The 21220-nt window shown below is 43.2% G+C and overlaps 1 protein-coding gene across 1 annotated transcript in view; it reads right to left on the bottom strand.

The window, feature by feature from the left end:
- Window positions 1-20361, bottom strand: part of LOC121840626 (mucin-5AC-like) — a gene marked incomplete at its 3' end in the record, with an annotated part of 44536 nt that extends 24175 nt beyond the window's left edge. Inside the window, exons 1-2 of the mRNA XM_042304992.1 lie at window positions 20239-20361; window positions 13080-13724 (exon numbers count right to left, since the gene is read on the bottom strand). Of these exons, the coding sequence (XP_042160926.1) occupies window positions 13080-13724; window positions 20239-20361 (768 nt within the window). The remainder of the gene's footprint in view (window positions 1-13079; window positions 13725-20238) is intronic.
- Window positions 20362-21220: the final 859 nt, after the last annotated feature.

The following is a 21220-nucleotide window of genomic DNA, read 5'->3' as shown; positions in this document are numbered from 1 at the left end:
GAGAGGGGAGGAGCCACGATATCCACCCAAAAGTGTCACGCCGTGACAGTCTGTACATTTTACCTAAATTACCTCGAATAAACCGATGCCCCCGCATATTGACTCTGTACCGGTACCCCCTGTATATAGCCTCCACATTGACACTGTACCGGTACCCCCTGTATATAACCTCCACCTTGACTCTGTACTGGTACCCCCTGTATATAACCTCCATATTGACTATGTACTGGTACCACCTGTATATAACCTCCATATTGACTATGTACTGGTACCCCCTGTATATAGCCTCCACACTGACTCTGTACCGGTACCCCCTGTATATAACCTCCACATTGACTCTGTACCAGTACCCCCTGTATATAGCCTCCACACTGACTCTGTACCGTACCCCCTGTATATAAGTCTCCACCCTGTACCCCCTGTATATAGCCTCCATATTGACTCTGACTCCCCCTGTATATAGCCCACATTGACTCTGTACCCCCTGTATATAACCTCTACATTGACTTTGTACCGGTACCCCTGTATATAGTCTCCACATTAACTCTGTACCAGTACCCCTGTATATAGTCTCCACATTGACTCTGTACCGGTACCCCCTGTATATAGCCTCCACATTGATTCTGTACTGGTACCCCTGTATATAGACTCCACATTGACTCTGTACCGGTACCCCCTGTATATAGCCTCCACACTGACTGACTCTGTATATAAGTCTCCACATTGACTCTGTACCCCCCCTGTATATAGTCTCCCCATTGACTCTGTACCGGTACCCCCTGTATATAGACTCCACATGGACTCTGTACCGGTACCCCCTGTATATAGTCTCCACATTGACTCTGTACCGGTACCCCCTGTATATAGTCTCCACATTGACTCTGTACTGGTACCCCCTGTATATAGACTCCACATTGACTCTGTACTGGTACCCCCCTGTATATAGACTCCACATTGACTCTGTACCGGTACCCCCCTGTATATAGACTCCACATTGACTCTGTACCGGTACCCCCTGTATATAGTCTCACTATTGTTATTTTACTGCTGCTCTTTAACAACTTGTTACTTTTATTTCTTATTCTTATTCATATTTTTTTCACTATATTGTTGGTTAGGGGCAATGTAAGTAAGCATTTCACTGTAAGGTCTACACCTGTTTTATTAGGCGTATGTGACAAATACAATTTGATTATATTTGAGTTGATCTGTGAATCCATGAAGGCAGACACATTTTAAAGATTGATAGAAAATATCCATATTTACTTTATGGCGGTTCTACATTAGGTTTTCACTCCAACCATGTTTCTGGTGGGCTACCGTCCTGTAAGTTTTCACTCCAACCATGTTTCTGGTGGGCTACCGTCCTGTAAGTTTTCACTCCAACCATGTTTCTGGTGGGCTACCGTCCTGTAAGTTTTCACTCCAACCATGTTTCTGGTGGGCTACCGTCCTGTAAGGTTTCACTCCAACTTGAATCTATCACACCTGATTCTAATAATTAGCTGGTTGATAAGCTGAACCAGGTTAGATACAATTGGGGTTGGAGTGAAAACCCACAGGAGGGTGGCTCTCCGGGAACAGGGTTGGAGTGAAAACCTACAGGAGGGTAGCTCTCCAGGAACAGGGTTGGAGTGAAAACCTACAGGAGGATAGCTCTCCAGGAACAGGGTTGGAGTGAAAACCTACAGGAGGATAGCTCTCCAGGAACAGGGTTGGAGTGAGAACCTACAGGAGGGTAGCTCTCCAGGAACAGGGTTGGAGTGAAAACCTACAGGAGGATAGCTCTCCAGGAACAGGGTTGGAGTGAAAACCTACAGGAGGGTAGCTCTCCAGGAACAGGGTTGTATATTTCAGGTAAGGTAGTCCAAATCGACAGATTCCTAGGAGGGAGGAGGAAATGGCGACTGCTTGAATCTGAAAGTGCGGCAAGTGAAGTGGGTGATAAGGAAAATAGTGAAATCAAAGAATGGAACAAAATGAGCAAAAGCTGTCGTAAAAGACAAGGACCGGTCCAGTAATGCATTTCTTATTGGACTGTGTTTTTTTGGACAAGAAGATTCCTTTGGGAAATCCATTTGTAATATCGAGGACTGTGAAGAAAGCCGTGGGAAAGGTGGATTCAATCAAGGTGACTAGAAGCAGCCTTGTTTTGGTTCATTGTGTTAATGAAGAACAGAAGAAGCCTGTACTGGATCTGGCTAAATTAGTAACATGTATTGAACTTCGGAGCAAGGCGCCTGCCAAAGGAGTTATAGCTGGAGTCTCGTTGGATATAGATGATTGGTACCTTAGTCAGAATATCCCAGGAGTAGTCAGTGCACATCATCTGACCCGTATGGTGATCGGGAGGAAGGAGAAAAGCCTGTCGACACACTGCATTTGTGTCCAAACCATTACAGTGTGGAAATTGTAAAGAATTTGGTCATGTGTCAAATGTGTGGAAATTGTAAAGAATTTGGTCATGTGTCAAATGTTTGCAGATGGGAGAAGTACGATATTGAAGAATCTGTGAATGGAAACTGTTGCAACTGTGGTGTGGACTTCCTTGAGTGCCTGTTAGGGTGAAGGAGATTGAGGTGTGAAGGATCAGGGCTGTGCAGCTGATGTCCTATGTGGAGGCGGTGATGAGAGATGAAGGGGGAGGCAACAGTGTTGAAGATATGGAGGTGGATCCATTGAAACCAGTTGGTAGTGTTTTAAGTCAGTTGGGTGATCTGGATACGCTCAGTATGAAGAAAGTGGATTTTATGTCATTTATAGCCACAACACAAGTGTTTAAGAAGTCCAGGAAGCTGGACATCATTATATCTGCAGCCAACATGTTTTTGGGTCTCCAAGACGTCACGGCAGAAGCACGACAAGGACTATTTGTCGCTAGGAAATGTTCCGCTCTCACAGGTGGCTTCTGAGGCTGTGTTAGGACCTGATTAGAATGAGTTTTTTATATAGAAAACAGGTTGATTTTGTTTAGCTAATTTCTTTTTTGGTATTTTGTATAATGTTTTATTTCTTTTTACCCAAATGTTGTCATTTTTATCCTTATTATCCACCCGCACAGTAGGTGGCGGAATGCACTTCTACTTGTTACGAACGCCATTATAACACAGAAGAAGAAGAGGTTTGGAGACCCCTGTTCCACATGGTCTTATGCTAGCTGTGTTTACACAGGCAGTCCAATTATGTTATATTTTCCCACGAATTGGTCTTAAAACCACTTCAGATATTTTTCAATACTGATCTGATTGGTCAAAACACCAATTAGTGAAAAAAAAAACATTAGAATTGGGCCGCCTGTGTAAACGCAGCCACAGTCCTTTATCTGATTCAGTACACTGGCAGTGGTGTTCGGCATGGTGGGCTGGGGAAGCTGAGGCACTTTGTGCTGATGGCGAATTATCTTGTCCTGTCTGCGGTGAACGGCCAGCTGGATAAGACTCTGCTGAAAGTGGTCTAGGGCTTCTTAACCACCAACTGTATGGTCCCCTTGCAGAAGATTTACTGGTAATGCACGTCTCCTGGAAAGACATGGTCGTGATGTTAACATTTTACACTTTTTGCAGAAGGGACGTAGGGCAACACGCCTTTGTTGGTAAAGGTGTCATCCCAATGGGACCGGCTAGCGTATTGTTTAGGGACAATGAGGGGACATTGGGAGCTGTTTTTGAGAGGAAAGATCAGTCAACAAATTTGAATGGGCTGGGGGGGGCTAAAGATCAGTCAACAAATTGAATGGGCTGGGGGGCTGGGGGGCTAAAGATCAGTCAACAAATTGAATGGGTGGGGGGCTAAAGATCAGTCAACAAATTGAATGGGCTGGGGGGCTGGGGGGCTAAAGATCAGTCAACAAATTGAATGGGCTGGGGGGCCTAAAGATCAGTCAACAAATTGAATGGGCTGTGGGGAGGGCTAAAGATCAGTCAACAAATTGAATGGGCTGGGGGGGGCTAAAGATCAGTCAACAAATTGAATGGGCTGGTGGGGGGGCTAAAGATCAGTCAACAAATTGAATGGGCTGGGGGGCTAAAGATCAGTCAACAAATTGAATGGGCTGGGGGCTAAAGATCAGTCAACAAATTGAATGGGCTTGGGGGCCTAAAGAAGGTGTGAAAAGTCTTAGGAGGGCAGTTCTTACACCGTATGAATTGTTTTGTATGGGAGATTGAGGAGAAATGGCACCTCAATCGCTCTCATACACAACCATTTATTTATTGCCTATCTAAGCACAATCCTGCACAACAAACCCCCCCCCCCTTCCTTTAAACAGTACTGTTTGTAAACCTCCCCTAGCCCATTGACTTTGACTGATCAGGAGTAGCCTTTTCCAGGGGCTTTTTGTATTGTGTTTTGAGAATCTGCAGAGATAAGAATGAGGTGGTTGTGTCATTACTGTTGCAGTCTTGATTTGATACCTTTTCAGTGTCCCTTGCTGGTTTCTGTCCCACAATCTTGTGCTCCATAACCTCAAGGTGTGTCCACTCCTTCATGCTTGTGTACCCAAAACATGCCTCCACTTTGGGGTATTTTTCAGCAAGGCACTGTGGAAGGACTCCAGATAACCTGAGTTTTACAAAGAGAAAAGCTAAAAAGAAAAGAGGGCTAGACTAAATTGATTACATGATCTGGAAGGTACTCTGCAGTCCTCAGACTAATTCTAACCACCTGTAACCCCATAATATAAAACACAAACCATACAGACACTGGTTTATACCATGCTTATTGTAAATTGAGCTATCTTAGCTGTCAGCTTGTAAATATTTTTGACAACTTACCTTCATCTTGTGCAGAGCTAGGGGTTGGAAGCTCATGTTGGTGGAAACAGATGCTGTACCAACTACAACAAAAAACACAACAATACACAACCAACCATTTGTATTGATCTCTATTTGACTCGCTAGATTTGATACCTAACATGGACATTTCAATATTGTCTGCTTGCTGTTAGCTAACTAACATTAATAATTGGCAGGAAGATTGCTATCCAGCTGAGACTGGCTGAGAACCAACTAACCAACCATAGACGATTTATACACATTCATCATTGCTAACGTTATCAACACACAAACAGCGTGATCTAGCTATATAGACAATTATATTTTCATTGACTGAATAGAATAGATGGCTGCCAGATTGAGCTACTCTTATTTGCTAACATTAGCTAACTTATGTTAGCTAAAGTCAGTCAAAGGTAGAACGAACAAACAAACAAACACGTTTATGCTGCAGAAGGTAGTTACCAGTCTAGCAGTGACTACCAATAGCAGTACAATACCAAAAAAAGATAGCTATACGGTTTAGCTGAGGGCTTTCAGAAGTCAATACTGTAAGTTACAGGACTGTAACTTTAGCTAGCTAACTTAGCTAGTCCAGCTAGGCTATGAAGCTAGCTAACATTAGATTACATCTAATTGAGAATCTGTCATTTTGTTGTGGAGGGAAAAAATCTATGGTATCGCATCACTTTTCAGCTGTTGTCGAAATGTATTCCCCATGAGTTCAGCCTGAAAATCCCTCTGGTAATCTTTGGTCACTGTAAGGCTTATCCTTCTTGATAACCGCAAGGCACTGGCAGCATCGGGGTAAATTTCTGGTTGGTAAAACGATGAGAGAGAACTTATTTTCGCGCTTGTTTGTAATTAGCACAGCCAGGCACAGAACACCACACAGGCATGATGACAAACACTAGTGAAAAACAAACAAAATACCTTGCAGATGTTCTGAGATTGCTGTGTGTTGTTCGTTCGAAGTACACAATGCCATCGTCCAAGTTGTAGGCATGACTCCTCTACCTAGCGGACGGTATCTGCATTTGCTATGAATGCAGGACTTTGGTTCACTATGAGCAGTCAAATACACAGGAAGTCAAAACTTCCTGATTCAACAAGTGAAATTAAAATGTGCTAGTTCTAGCTTGTGGTTTGAATAATTGTGATGTTTATGATAAAAATGTAATGTTGTTACCATAGTAATGCCGTGACAGAGCCAGAGTGAAATTCCCCTTTAAGATAGCTACACAGAAAAGGTCCTATCTAGAACCTAAAATGGTTCTTTGGCTGTCCCCATAGGAGAACCCTTTAAAGAATCATTTTTGGTTCCAGGTAGAACCCTTTTGGGTTCCATGTAAAACTCTTTCCACAGAGGGTTCTTCATGGAACCCAAAAGAGTTCTACCTGGAACCAAAAAGGGTTCTACCTGGAATCAAAAAGGGTTCACCTATGGGGACAACCGAAGAACCCTTTTAGAACCCTTTTTTCTAAAGCGGGACAACCACGTATCACAGTCATAGTAAGTAAAACAATTTCCTCAATAATAAAGTAGCCATCAGCAAAGTCAGTGCAAGTAGGGAAAAAAGTAAAATGTTAGTTCACGAGAGGCAAGGTTTTATTTTATTTATTTAGTATCGCTCTTTGAGAAAGAAAGAACGAAAGAAGGAAAAGATTGAAAGAAATAAGAGCATAAGAGAGTGTCGTGACTGTCCTGTGAGGATACAGATGGGTCGGATCAGCTTTGCAGTGGATGACATCGACCAGACCCCCTCTCCCCTGTAGAGAGGGGTGGGGGTGGGGGAGTTGGTGGGTGGTTGACAGTTCACACCCTGTTGTGAATCAGGGATTAGAATTTACAGCTATCTCCCTCCCCAAATTCACACAGGAAATGTGCCTTTGTTCACAGATGTTTTCCCGCCGAAACGGACACATTCTAAAGCGAGTACTGGGGAACATGGGGAATGGTCAGAGGCGATCTAAAGAATAATAATGTCATATGGGCTGTTATTTTGTGATGTCATAAAGGAAATAATGTAACTTGAAAAGTATACACACCTCATGTACGAAGTCTCCATCCTCTATGTTGTACATGAACACTTCTGAAAGCGTTTTTGTTAGTGAGAGAGGGGTGTGATCTTAGAAATTATACGAGGAAGTTGTTTCTAAAAGGTCAGAGAACATGTCAGCCTGACTAACTGCCCCAATTTGAAGACCTGTATAAAATGAGGGGTTAAAAGGAACATATCAAACCAGAGAGGCGTGTAGCTGCAGCTAAAGGGGTTTGAACTCTGAAATCTCAACACAAGGTAGAGACAATAAGTCACCTCCTGGACAATCACTGGTACAGCTGTCTAGCTGTCCTAAGTATCTACAAAAGTGAATTTAAGTGGGACCATTCCACTACTCTACTCAAATCACTGTAGTACGCTACTCCCAACGGGAACCATCGACACGACTGGCTAGTTTATCTTTAAAAGGAGGCAGCTTCAGGAGCGAATGGAAAGTAGAATAAACTGTGTAGCTCTGTTCAGGACTACATGACAAGTCAACGGATACCGGAGGACGGCAGAGGAGGACAACAGAGAAGAGACTGGTGGGGGTTCTTTTGGACAGTCAAAGAATTACAAGCCGCTAAAAAGGCCCAGCCCCTATCCAAGAAGACTAGTTCTGACATAAATACACGGCGAACTAAGGTATATACAAGTAAATACATTTATGATTTCTTACTCGAAATGGGTCGGCGGTTCTTGTGCAAAGTATATGATTACTGTGAGAGTTATTTCTAAATGTACCAAAGTATTATGTTTCTGCCTCTCACTCTCCCTCTCCTTTGTGACAAGGTACAAATCTGTCGTTCTGCCCCTGAACAGGCAGTTAACCCACTGTTCCTAGGCCGTCATTGAAAATAAGAATTTGTTCTTAACTGACTTGCCTAGTTAAATAAAGATAAAAAAATTAAATTAAAAAAATTAAAAAATAATTTTAAAAAGGCGTCATATTGTGTCAGTCCGCTATGGACCTTTTTTAATGTATTAAGTGTGTGTTTTTATCCGGTGTTATCATTTAGTTATCTAGTAAATATATAATTAAACCAATTTGTTTAGTACTGAATTTTTTTATTTAATTTTTATTTCACCTTTATTTAACCAGGTAAGTTAGTTGAGAACATGTTCTCATATACAACTGTTGCCTGGCCAAGATAAAGCAAAGCAGTGCGACACAAACAACAACACAGAGTTTACACATGGAATAAACAAGCGTACAGTCAATAACACAATAGAAAAAAATAAAGTCTATATACAGTGTGTGCAAATGGCGTGAGGAGGTATGGCAATAAATAGGCCATAGTATCGAAGTAATTACAATTTACCAGATTAACACTGGAGTGATAGATGAGCAGATGATGATGTGCAAGTAGACATACTTATGTGCAAAAGAGCCGAAAAGTAAATAAAAAAATATGGGGATGAGGTAGATTGGGTGGGCTATTTACAGATGGACTATGTACAGCTGCTGCGATTGGTTAGCTGCTCAGATAGCTGATGTTTAAAGTTAGTGAGGGAAATATAAGTCTCCGGCTTCAGCAATTTTTGCAATTCGTTCCAGTCATTGGCAGCAGAGAACTGGAAGGCGGCCAAAGGAGGTGTTGGCTTTGGGGATGACCAGTGAGATATAACTGCTGGAGCACGTGCTATAGGTGGGTGCTGTTATCGTGTAGTATAAGTAGGTAAGGCTGTTCAGAATGATGATATGATACAAGGTTATGATTAACACTGTTTTATGGATGTGATAGGTAAAGACCTTTAGAGTTAATTCGGGAGATGGAAACTCTTTAAAGAACCACTCTCGTGGTGCCCCAAATTCCTAATGAGTTAATTGTTACATGATTAATTTAATCGGGTAACAATTAAACATAGTTAGTTAATTATATAAACAACAGTAATCAGATTAAAACCTCTTGATGCATCCATCCCTTTAGCGGGATCATTTTCGTCAACATCCGCTGAATTGCAGAGCACCAAATTAAAATTAAAAATATTAAAAATATTAAATTTTCATGAAATCACAAGTGCAATATAGCAAAACACAGCTTAGCTTGTGGTTAATCCACCTTGCGTGTCAGATTTCAATAAAGCTTTTCAGCGAAAGCATACCAAGCGTTTATGTAAGGACATCTCTCTCAGTAGACAAAATATTACAAAAAGCTAGCAGCCAAGTAGATTGGTCTCGAAAGTCAAAAAAGCAATAAAATGAATCGCTTACCTTTGATGATCTTCAGATGTTTGCACTTACGAGACTCCCAGTTACACAATAAATGTTCCTTTTGTTCCATAAAGATTATTTTTATATCCAAAATACCTTCATTTGGTTGGCGCGTTATGTTCAGAAATCCACAGGCTCGAGCGGTCACGACATCGTAGAAGAAAATTCCAAATAGTATCCGTAATGTTCGTAGAAACATGTGAAATGTTTTTTATAATCAATCCTCAGGTTGTTTTTACAATATATAATCAATAATATTTCAACCGAGACTGTAGCTTCTTCAATAGGAGAGAGAGAGAAATGTCTGCTCCACTCTGTTGAGCTTGCAAAACGCTGCTGGCACCCAGCCATACAATGACGCGATGTGATCTTTCTCGCTCATTTTTCAAAATAAAAGCCTGACACTATGTCTAAAGACTGTTCACACCATGGGGAAGCCATAGGAAAAGGAATCTGGTTGATATCCCTTTAAATGGAGCGAAGGCAGGCTATGGAACAGAGAGCTTTCAGGAAAAACTACACGTCCGGGTTGGATTTTCCTCAGGTTTTCGCCTGAGTATCAGTTCTGTTTAACTCACAGACAATATTTTGACAGTTTTGGAAACTTTAGAGTGTTTTCTATCCTAATCGGACAATTATATGCAAAATCTAGAATCTGGGCCTGAGAAATAGGCAGCTTAATTTGGGTACGTTTTTTCATCCAAACATCAAAATACTGCCCCCTACACTCAAGAGGTTATTGAAAATAAAGTCACAACTAGAGAAAATGAGGGAGAGAAGCCATGATAATACAAGAGGTAGAGAAGCCATGGTAATACAGGAGGTAGAGAAGCCATGGTAATGCAGGAGGTAGAGAAGCCATGGTAGTACAGGAGGTAGAGAAGCCATGGTAATACAGGAGGGTGAGAAGCCATGGTAATACAGGGGGTAGAGAAGCCATGGTAGTACAGGAGGTAATACAGGAGGAAGAGAAGCCATGGTAGTACAGGAGGTAGAGAAGCAATGGTAGTACAGGAGGTAGAGAAGCCATGGTAGTATAGGAGGTAGAGAAGCCATGGTAGTACAGGAGGTAGAGAAGCCATGGTAATACAGGAGGTAGAGAAGCCATGGTAGTACAGGAGGTAGAGAAGCCATGGTAATACAGGATCTAGAGAAACCATGGTAATACAGGAGGTTTTAAAGGAGGTAGAGAAGCCATGGTGGTACAGGAGGGTGAGAAGCCATGGTAATACAGGAGGTAGAGAAGCCATGGTAGTACAGGAGGGCGAGAAGCTATGGTAATACAGGAGGTAGCACAGGAGGTAGAGAAGCCATGGTAATCCAGGATGTAGAGAAGCCATGGTAATCCAGGAGGTAGAGAAGCCATGGTAGTACAGGAGGGTGAGAAGCCATAGTAATACAGGAGGTAGAGAAGCCATGGTAATATAGGAAGTAGAGAAGCCATGGTAATACAGGAGGTAGAGAAGCCATGGTAATACAGGAGGGTGAGAAGCCATGGTAGTACAGGAGGTAGAGAAGCCATGGTAATACAGGAGGGTGAGAAGCCATGGTAATACAGGAGGTAGAGAAGCCATGGTAGTACAGGAGGTAGAGAAGCCATGGTAGTACAGGAGGTAGAGAAGCCATGATAATACAGGAGGTACAGAAGCCATGGTAGTACAGGAGGTAGAGAAGCCATGGTAATACAGGAGGTAGAGAAGCCATGGTAATACAGGAGGGTGAGAAGCCATGGTAATACAGGAGATAGAGAAGCCATGGTAATACAGGAGATAGAGAAGCCATGGTAATACAGGAGGGTGAGAAGCCATGGTAATACAGGAGGGTGAGAAGCCATGGTAATACAGGAGATAGAGAAGCCATGGTAATACAGGAGATAGAGAAGCCATGGTAATACAGGAGGGTGAGAAGCCATGGTAATACAGGAGATAGAGAAGCCATGGTAATACAGGAGGGTGAGAAGCCATGGTAGTACAGGAGATAGAGAAGCCATGGTAGTACAGGAGATAGAGAAGCCATGGTAGTACAGGAGATAGAGAAGCCATGATAATAACATGATAATCCAACATGTTTTACATATACCTGCCATATTAATTTATGTTTTATTTAACCTTTATTTAAATAAGTGAGTCACATTGAGATTAAAAATATATTTTACAAGAGAGCCCTGTACACATTACAACAAAAACATAATATTAAAACAACATACATGTGTATAAAACAATATAATTCAGCACAATAAAAAATAAACATATTTAATAAAAGCAATCCCACTCAACTACATAGAGGTCCTCAGTCAATAATGTAAACTGCCTGAGTGGTACCAGTACATCTAACTGCATTGAACTCTGCAGTTTGTTCCACAAATTAGGGGCAGAAAAACCAAATCAGATCTCTGTTGAGAAAAGCTTTATACACTGACACTCTTAGGAGTCAAACAGCTTTGTGTGACAACAACAGATCTTAAATACTCACCAACCCCCCTGAGCATCCCCCTCTTCCTTCTCCTCCACTACCCCTCCTCCCACCTCTCCTATCACCCCATCCTCCCATCTTCCCTCCCCTCCACTACCCTCCTCCCACCCTTATGCTTTATCTTCCCTCCCCTCCACTACCCCTCCTCCCACCTCTCCTATCACCCCTCCTCCCTCTTCCCTCCCCTCCACTACCCCTCCTCCCACCTCTCCTATCACCCCCCCCCTCTCTTTAATCCCCTCCACTACCCCTCCTCCCATCTCTCTCCCTGAGTTCCCTCCCCTCCACTGCCCCTCCTTCCACCCCTCCTCCCTCTTCCCAAATCAGCCTCCACTACCCCTCCTATCACCCCTCCTCCTCCCTCTTCCCTCGCCTCCACTACCCCTCCTAAATCACCCCTCCCTGAGCTCCCTCTTCCTTCCTTCCCCTCCACTACCCCTCCTCCAACCCCTCTCCCTCTTCCCCCCCTCCACTACCCCTCCTCCCACCTCTCCTCTCACCCCTCCTCCCTCTTCTCTCCCCTCCACTACCCCTCCTCCCACTTCTCCTCTCACCCCTTCTCCCTCTTCTCTCCCCTCCACTACCCCTCCTCCCACCCCCTCCTCCCTCTTCTCTCCCCTCCACTACCCCTCCTCCCACCTCTCCTCTCACCCCGCCTCCCTCTTCTCTCCCCTCCACTACCCCTCCCTCTCACCCCTCCTCCCTCTTCTCTCCCCTCCACTACCCCTCCTCCCACCCCTCCTCCCTCTTCTCTCCCCTCCACTACCCCTCCTCCCACCTCTCCTCTCACCCCGCCTCCCTCTTCTCTCCCCTCCACTACCCCTCCTCCCACCCCTCCTCCCTCTTCTCTCCCCTCCACTACCCCTTATATGGTGGGTTTCTATCTCCCACCTCTACCCTACCCCTGCTCCCTCTTCCCTCGCCTCCACTACCCCTCCTCCCACCCCTCCTCCCTTCTCCCTTCTCTCCTCCCCTCCACTACCCCTCCTCCCTTCTCTCCTTCCCCTCCACTACCCCTCCTCCCTTCTCTCCTCCCCTCCACTTCCCCTTCTCTCCTCCCCTCCACTACCCCTCCTCCCTTCTCTTCTCTCCTCCCCTCCACTACCCCTCTTCCCTTCACTCCTCCCTGAGTTTCCTCCCCTCCTCTACCCTCCTTCCTCACATTCTCCCCTCCTACTCCCTAGCCGAGCAGACAAAGGAGAACCAATGATTTAAGCTGCCAATGTGTGTCTGCTCTAGTGGATGTGTGTGCTTTGTTTGAGCTGGATGACATGTTTGTGTGTGTGTGTGTGTGTGTGTGTGTGTGTGCGTGCGTGCGTGTGCGTGTTTATGCGTGTTTATGTGTGTGTGTGTGTGTGTGTGTGTGTGTGTGTGTGTGTGTGTGTGTGTGTGCGAGTGCGTGTCAGTTCTGGTGTAGCTGTGTGAGCTTTGTTTGAGCTAGAGGATGCTCAATGAGACGTGGAGAGTGTCATTTCTCAGGCCCGTTCCCCGAGGCTCGCCGTGAGGGAGAAAAGGGGAAAATGGAATGTAGCAAACAGACTGTTCAATTAGGGGCAGAATGGAATGGTGTGAAATTACCTCCAAATTAAAGCCTCTATTATAGATGCTTGGGGGCTGGTGCTTGGGGGCTGGTGCTTGGGGGCTGGTGCTTGGGGGGCTGTTGAGGCTGGTGGTGCTGTTGGGGCTGGTGGTGCTGTTGAGGCTGGTGGTGCTGTTGGGGCTGGTGGTGCTGTTGGGGCTGGTGGTGCTGTTGGGGCTGGTGGTGCTGTTGAGGCTGTTGAGGCTGGTGGTGCTGTTGGGGCTGTTGAGGCTGGTGGTGCTATTGCGGCTGTTGAGGCTGGTGGTGCTGTTGGGGCTGGTGGTGCTGTTGGGGCTGTTGAGGCTGGTGGTGCTGTTGGGGTTGGTGGTGCTGCTGAGGCTGGTGGTGCTGTTGGGGCTGGTGGTGCTGTTAGGGCTGGTGGTGCTGTTGGGGTTGGTGGTGCTGTTGGGGCTGGTGGTGCTGTTGGGGCTGGTGGTGCTGTTGGGGCTGTTGAGGCTGGTGGTGCTATTAGGGCTGTGGGGGCTGGTGGTGCTGTTGAGGCTGGTGGTGCTGTTAGGGCTGGTGGTGCTGTTAGGGCTGGTGGGGCTGGTGGTGCTGTTGGGGCTGGTGGGGCTGGTGGTGCTGTTGGGGCTGGTGGTGCTGTTGGGGCTGTTGGGCTGGTGGTGCTGTTGAGGCTGGTGGTGCTGTTAGGGCTGTTGGGGCTGTTGAGGTTGGTGGTGCTGTTGGGGTTGGTGGTGCTGTTAGGGCTGTGGGGGCTACCTGCCTGCTAGGCTAGCTGTGCGTATGTGTGGATACTGAAACAGCAATAGAGATGCGGTACTACACATCTTGTGGTTGTGACATAAAACAACAATTTTAATCTGAATAGGTCAGAGGGAGAAAACATCATGACATGGTGTGTTTCTATCTGTCTGGATTGGATCTTTGTAGAGTACATTCCATCATTATATGGTGGGTTTCTATCTGTCTGGATTGGATCTTTGTAGAGTACATTCCATCATTATATGGTGGGTTTCTATCTGTCTGGATTGGATCTTTGTAGAGTACATTCCATCATTAATTATATGGTGTGTTTCTATCTGTCTGGATTGGATCTTTGTAGAGTACATTCCATCATTATATGGTGGGTTTATATCTGTCTGGATTGGATCTTTGTAGAGTACATTCCATCATTATATGGTGTGTTTCTATCTGTCTGGATTGGATCTTTGTAGAGTACATTCCATCATTATATGGTGGGTTTCTATCTGTCTGGATTGGATCTTTGTAGAGTACATTCCATCATTATATGGTGGGTTTCTATCTGTCTGGATTGGATCTTTGTAGAGTACATTCCATCATTATATGGTGGGTTTCTATCTGTCTGGATTGGATCTTTGTAGAGTACATTCCATCATTATATGGTGGGTTTCTATCTGTCTGGATTGGATCTTTGTAGAGTACATTCCATCATTATATGGTGGGTTTCTATCTGTCTGGATTGGATCTTTGTAGAGTACATTCCATCATTATATGGTGGGTTTCTATCTGTCTGGATTGGATCTTTGTAGAGTACATTCCATCATTATATGGTGGGTTTCTATCTGTCTGGATTGGATCTTTGTAGAGTACATTCCATCATTATATGGTGGGTTTCTATCTGTCTGGATTGGATCTTTGTAGAGTACATTCCATCATTATATGGTGGGTTTCTATCTGTCTGGATTGGATCTTTGTAGAGTACATTCCATCATTATATGGTGGGTTTCTATCTGTCTGGATTGGATCTTTGTAGAGTACATTCCATCATTATATGGTGGGTTTCTATCTGTCTGGATTGGATCTTTGTAGAGTACATTCCATCATTATATGGTGGGTTTCTATCTGTCTGGATTGGATCTTTGTAGAGTACATTCCATCATTATATGGTGGGTTTCTATCTGTCTGGATTGGATCTTTGTAGAGTACATTCCATCATTATATGGTGGGTTTCTATCTGTCTGGATTGGATCTTTGTAGAGTACATTCCATCATTATATGGTGGGTTTCTATCTGTCTGGATTGGATCTTTGTAGAGTACATTCCATCATTATATGGTGGGTTTCTATCTGTCTGGATTGGATCTTTGTAGAGTACATTCCATCATTATATGGTGGGTTTCTATCTGTCTGGATTGGATCTTTGTAGAGTACATTCCATCATTATATGGTGGGTTTCTATCTGTCTGGATTGGATCTTTGTAGAGTACATTCCATCATTATATGGTGGGTTTCTATCTGTCTGGATTGGATCTTTGTAGAGTACATTCCATCATTATATGGTGGGTTTCTATCTGTCTGGATTGGATCTTTGTAGAGTACATTCCATCATTATATGGTGGGTTTCTATCTGTCTGGATTGGATCTTTGTAGAGTACATTCCATCATTATATGGTGGGTTTCTATCTGTCTGGATTGGATCTTTGTAGAGTACATTCCATCATTATATGGTGGGTTTCTATCTGTCTGGATTGGATCTTTGTAGAGTACATTCCATCATTATATGGTGGGTTTCTATCTGTCTGGATTGGATCTTTGTAGAGTACATTCCATCATTAATTATATGGTGGGTTTCTATCTGTCTGGATTGGATCTTTGTAGAGTACATTCCATCATTATATGGTGGGTTTCTATCTGTCTGGATTGGATCTTTGTAGAGTACATTCCATCATTATATGGTGGGTTTCTATCTGTCTGGATTGGATCTTTGTAGAGTACATTCCATCATTAATTATATGGTGGGTTTCTATCTGTCTGGATTGGATCTTTGTAGAGTACATTCCATCATTACATATGGGTTTCTATCTGTCTGGATTGGATCTTTGTAGAGTACATTCCATCATTATATGGTGGGTTTCTATCTGTCTGGATTGGATCTTTGTAGAGTACATTCCATCATTACATGGTGGGTTTCTATCTGTCTGGATTGGATCTTTGTAGAGTACATTCCATCATTATATGGTGTGGGTTTCTATCTGTCTGGATTGGATCTTTGTAGAGTACATTCCATCATTATATGGTGGGTTTCTATCTGTCTGGATTGGATCTTTGTAGAGTACATTCCATCATTATATGGTGGGTTTCTATCTGTCTGGATTGGATCTTTGTAGAGTACATTCCATCATTATATGGTGGGTTTCTATCTGTCTGGATTGGATCTTTGTAGAGTACATTCCATCATTATATGGTGGGTTCTATCTGTCTGGATTGGATCTTTGTAGAGTACATTCCATCATTATATGGTGGGTTTCTATCTGTCTGGATTGGATCTTTGTAGAGTACATTCCATCATCTGTCTGGATTGGATCTTTGTAGAGTACATTCCATCATATATGGTGGGTTTCTATCTGTCTGGATTGGATCTTTGTACAGTACATTCCATCATTAATTATATGGTGGGTTTCTATCTGTCTGGATTGGATCTTTGTAGAGTACATTCCATCATTATATGGTGGGTTTCTATCTGTCTGGATTGGATCTTTGTAGAGTACATTCCATCATTATATGGTGGGTTTCTATCTGTTTGGATTGGATCTTTGTAGAGTACATTCCATCATTATATGGTGGGTTTCTATCTGTCTGGATTGGATCTTTGTAGAGTACATTCCATCATTATATGGTGGGTTTCTATCTGTCTGGATTGGATCTTTGTAGAGTACATTCCATCATTAATTATATGGTGGGTTTCTATCTGTCTGGATTGGATCTTTGTAGAGTACATTCCATCATTAATTATATGGTGGGTTTCTATCTGTCTGGATTGGATCTTTGTAGAGTACATTCCATCATTATATGGTGGGTTTCTATCTGTCTGGATTGGATCTTTGTAGAGTACATTCCATCATTATATGGTGGGTTTCTATCTGTCTGGATTGGATCTTTGTAGAGTACATTCCATCATTATATGGTGGGTTTCTATCTGTCTGGATTGGATCTTTGTAGAGTACATTCCATCATTATATGGTGGGTTTCTATCTGTCTGGATTGGATCTTTGTAGAGTACATTCCATCATTATATGGTGGGTTTCTATCTGTCTGGATTGGATCTTTGTAGAGTACATTCCATCATTATATGGTGGGTTTCTATCTGTCTGGATTGGATCTTTGTAGAGTACATTCCATCATTATATGGTGGGTTTCTATCTGTCTGGATTGGATCTTTGTAGTCTGGATTGGATACATTCCATCATTATATGGTGGGTTTCTATCTGTCTGGATTGAATCTTTGTAGAGTACATTCCATCATTAATTATATGGTGGGTTTCTATCTGTCTGGATTGGATCTTTGTACAGTACATTCCATCATTAATTATATGGTGGGTTTCTATCTGTCTGGATTGGATCTTTGTAGAGTACATTCCATCATTATATGGTGGGTTTCTATCTGTCTGGATTGGATCTTTGTAGAGTACATTCCATCATTATATGGTGGGTTTCTATCTGTCTGGATTGGATCTTTGTAGAGTACATTCCATCATTATATGGTGGGTTTCTATCTGTTTGGATTGGATCTTTGTAGAGTACATTCCATCATTATATGGTGGGTTTCTATCTGTCTGGATTGGATCTTTGTAGAGTACATTCCATCATTATATGGTGGGTTTCTATCTGTCTGGATTGGATCTTTGTAGAGTACATTCCATCATTAATTATATGGTGGGTTTCTATCTGTCTGGATTGGATCTTTGTAGAGTACATTCCATCATTATATGGTGGGTTTCTATCTGTCTGGATTGGATCTTTGTAGAGTACATTCCATCATTACATGGTGGGTTTCTATCTGTCTGGATTGGATCTTTGTAGAGTACATTCCATCATTATATGGTGGGTTTCTATCTGTCTGGATTGGATCTTTGTAGAGTACATTCCATCATTATATGGTGTGTTTCTATCTGTCTGGATTGGATCTTTGTAGAGTACATTCCATCATTATATGGTGGGTTTCTATCTGTCTGGATTGGATCTTTGTAGAGTACATTCCATCATTATATGGTGGGTTTCTATCTGTCTGGATTGGATCTTTGTAGAGTACATTCCATCATTATATGGTGGGTTTCTATCTGTCTGGATTGGATCTTTGTAGAGTACATTCCATCATTATATGGTGGGTTTCTATCTGTCTGGATTGGATCTTTGTAGAGTACATTCCATCATTAATTATATGGTGGGTTCTATCTGTCTGGATTGAATCTTTGTAGAGTACATTCCATCATTATATGGTGGGTTTCTATCTGTCTGGATTGGATCTTTGTAGAGTACATTCCATCATTATATGGTGGGTTTCTATCTGTTTGGATTGGATCTTTGTAGAGTACATTCCATCATTATATGGTAGAGTACATTCCATCATTATATGGTGGGTTTCTATCTGTCTGGATTGGATCTTTGTAGAGTACATTCCATCATTATATGGTGGGTTTCTATCTGTCTGGATTGGATCTTTGTAGAGTACATTCCATCATTATATGGTGGGTTTCTATCTGTCTGGATTGGATCTTTGTAGAGTACATTCCATCATTAATTATATGGTGGGTTTCTATCTGTCTGGATTGGATCTTTGTAGAGTACATTCCATCATTATATGGTGTGTTTCTATCTGTCTGGATTGGATCTTTGTAGAGTACATTCCATCATTATATGGTGGGTTTCTATCTGTCTGGATTGGATCTTTGTAGAGTACATTCCATCATTATATGGTGGGTTTCTATCTGTCTGGATTGGATCTTTGTAGAGTACATTCCATCATTATATGGTGGGTTCTATCTGTCTGGATTGGATCTTTGTAGAGTACATTCCATCATTATATGGTGGGTTTCTATCTGTCTGGATTGGATCTTTGTAGAGTACATTCCATCATTATATGGTGGGTTTCTATCTGTTTGGATTGGATCTTTGTAGAGTACATTCCATCATTATATGGTGGGTTTCTATCTGTCTGGATTGGATCTTTGTAGAGTACATTCCATCATTATATGGTGGGTTTCTATCTGTCTGGATTGGATCTTTGTAGAGTACATTCCATCATTATATGGTGGGTTTCTATCTGTCTGGATTGGATCTTTGTAGAGTACATTCCATCATTATATGGTGGGTTTCTATCTGTCTGGATTGGATCTTTGTAGAGTACATTCCATCATTATATGGTGGGTTTCTATCTGTCTGGATTGGATATTTGTAGAGTACATTCCATCATTACATGGTGGGTTTCTATCTGTCTGGATTGGATCTTTGTAGAGTACATTCCATCATTATATGGTGGGTTTCTATCTGTCTGGATTGGATCTTTGTAGAGTACATTACTTGAGACAGAACACATCCCACAAGGGCCACTAATATAACACATGATGCAGAAAGACTCTGTTTTCATTCGTTATTAACTATGTGGACTCGTTGTATTGTTTTACACAACCTACAGTATATCATCACAGTGCTAAGAACATGGCAGGTGTGAAAATTGGGAAAAGTCACTCGGAACTCACCAAAGCTAGGATTCTACATAAAATGATGATGATTCTTCTTCTTTTTTTTTATCACTCTGGGAACTCTGTTGCGTTCCACTCCAATTCCACCCTTGATTATCGCTGGAAACTGACAAATGACTCAGATCTCTCCTCCTGAGAAGAGGAGCAGCCAGATCATTAAAATGAGACGTCTGGTTCACCCAGGTCCCCTTCCCAGTGTGCTGTGGCAGCCAATCTAAGCCATACATCATCAGTTAAAGGTTAAAGAACAAAATCCTGTTCAAACAATGGGCCGGACGAAAGGCCACATGTAAGTAATTGTACACTGGTCTCTTCTCTTGCTTCACACAATAAGAAGAGGGAGGTAGCAATTAGTCAAGATCTCTGGGTGTAAATCCCTAGGTTTGTTATCCTTGATGTGGTGTGAAAGATATAGAGACAGTAGAGGAAATTGATCCTGTCTGTCTGACTGTCTGTCTCTCTGACTGTCTCTGTGTCTCTCTGACTGTCTTTCTGTCTGTCTGACTATTTGTCTCTCTGACTGTTTGTCTCTGTCTGTCTGTCTCTCTCTGTCTGTTTGTCTGTCTCTCTGACTGTCTGTCTGACTATCTGTCTCTCTGACTGTCTGTCTCTGTCTGTTTGTGTCTCTCATAGTGCAACTGCAACATCATCATCACTACCACCACCATTATCATCATCATCATCATCATCACTACTACCATCACAACCAGCATCATCAACAAAACCACCACCACCATCATCATCGTCACTACCTCCACCAGCATCATTGTCATCACTATCACCAGCATCATCACCATCACTACCAACACCAGCATCATCATCATCTACCACCACCAGCATCATCATCTTCACTACCATCACCATCATCATCATCGGCCTGGCATGTCCCTATTGAAGAACAGAATCAGGTTTAGAGGAGACTTCCTCTTCTATCCCTCTCCCAGTCCTCTTTTATCCCTCTCCCAGTCCTCTTCCATCCCTCTCCCAGTCCTCTTCCATCCCTCTCCCAGTCCTCTTCTATTCCTTTCCCAGTCCCCTTTTATCCCTCTCCCAGGCCTCTACTATTCCTCTCCCAGTCCTCTTCTATCCCTCTCCCAGTCCTCTTCTATTCCTCTCCCAGTCCTCTTCCATCCCTCTCCCAGTCCTCTTCCATCCCTCTCCCAGTCCTCTTCTATTCCTTTCCCAGTCCCCTTTTATCCCTCTCCCAGTCCTCTACTATTCCTCTCCTAGTCCTCTTCTATCCCTCTCCCAGTCCTCTACTATTCCTCTCCCAGTCCTCTTCTATCCCTCTCCCAGTCCTCTTCCACATCTCTCCCAGTCCTCTACTATTCCTCTCCCAGTCCTCTTCTATCCCTCTCCCAGTCCTCTTCTATCCCTCTCCCAGTCCTCTTCTATCCCTCTCCCAGTCCTCTTCCATCCCTCTCCCAGTCCTCTTCCAACCCTCTCCCAGTCCTCTTCTATCCCTTTTCCAGTCACCCCCTCCCTCTAACCTGGTGGCTGTCCCTTTAACCTCCCATCTCTCTAACCTGGTGGCTGTTATCATCCCCTCTCTCTAACCTGGTGGCTGTCCCTTTATCCTCCCCTCTCTCTAACCTGGTGGCTGTCCCTTTAACCTCCCCTCTCTCTAACCTGGTGGCTGTTATCCTCCCCTCCCTCTAATCTGGTGGCTGTCCTTTAACC

This window comes from Oncorhynchus tshawytscha, linkage group LG02, assembly GCF_018296145.1.
Source record: "Oncorhynchus tshawytscha isolate Ot180627B linkage group LG02, Otsh_v2.0, whole genome shotgun sequence".
Taxonomy (NCBI): Eukaryota; Metazoa; Chordata; class Actinopteri; order Salmoniformes; family Salmonidae; genus Oncorhynchus; species Oncorhynchus tshawytscha.
The sequence above is the reverse complement of the archived record's forward strand: the minus strand, read 5'-3'. Positions and strand labels throughout refer to the sequence as shown.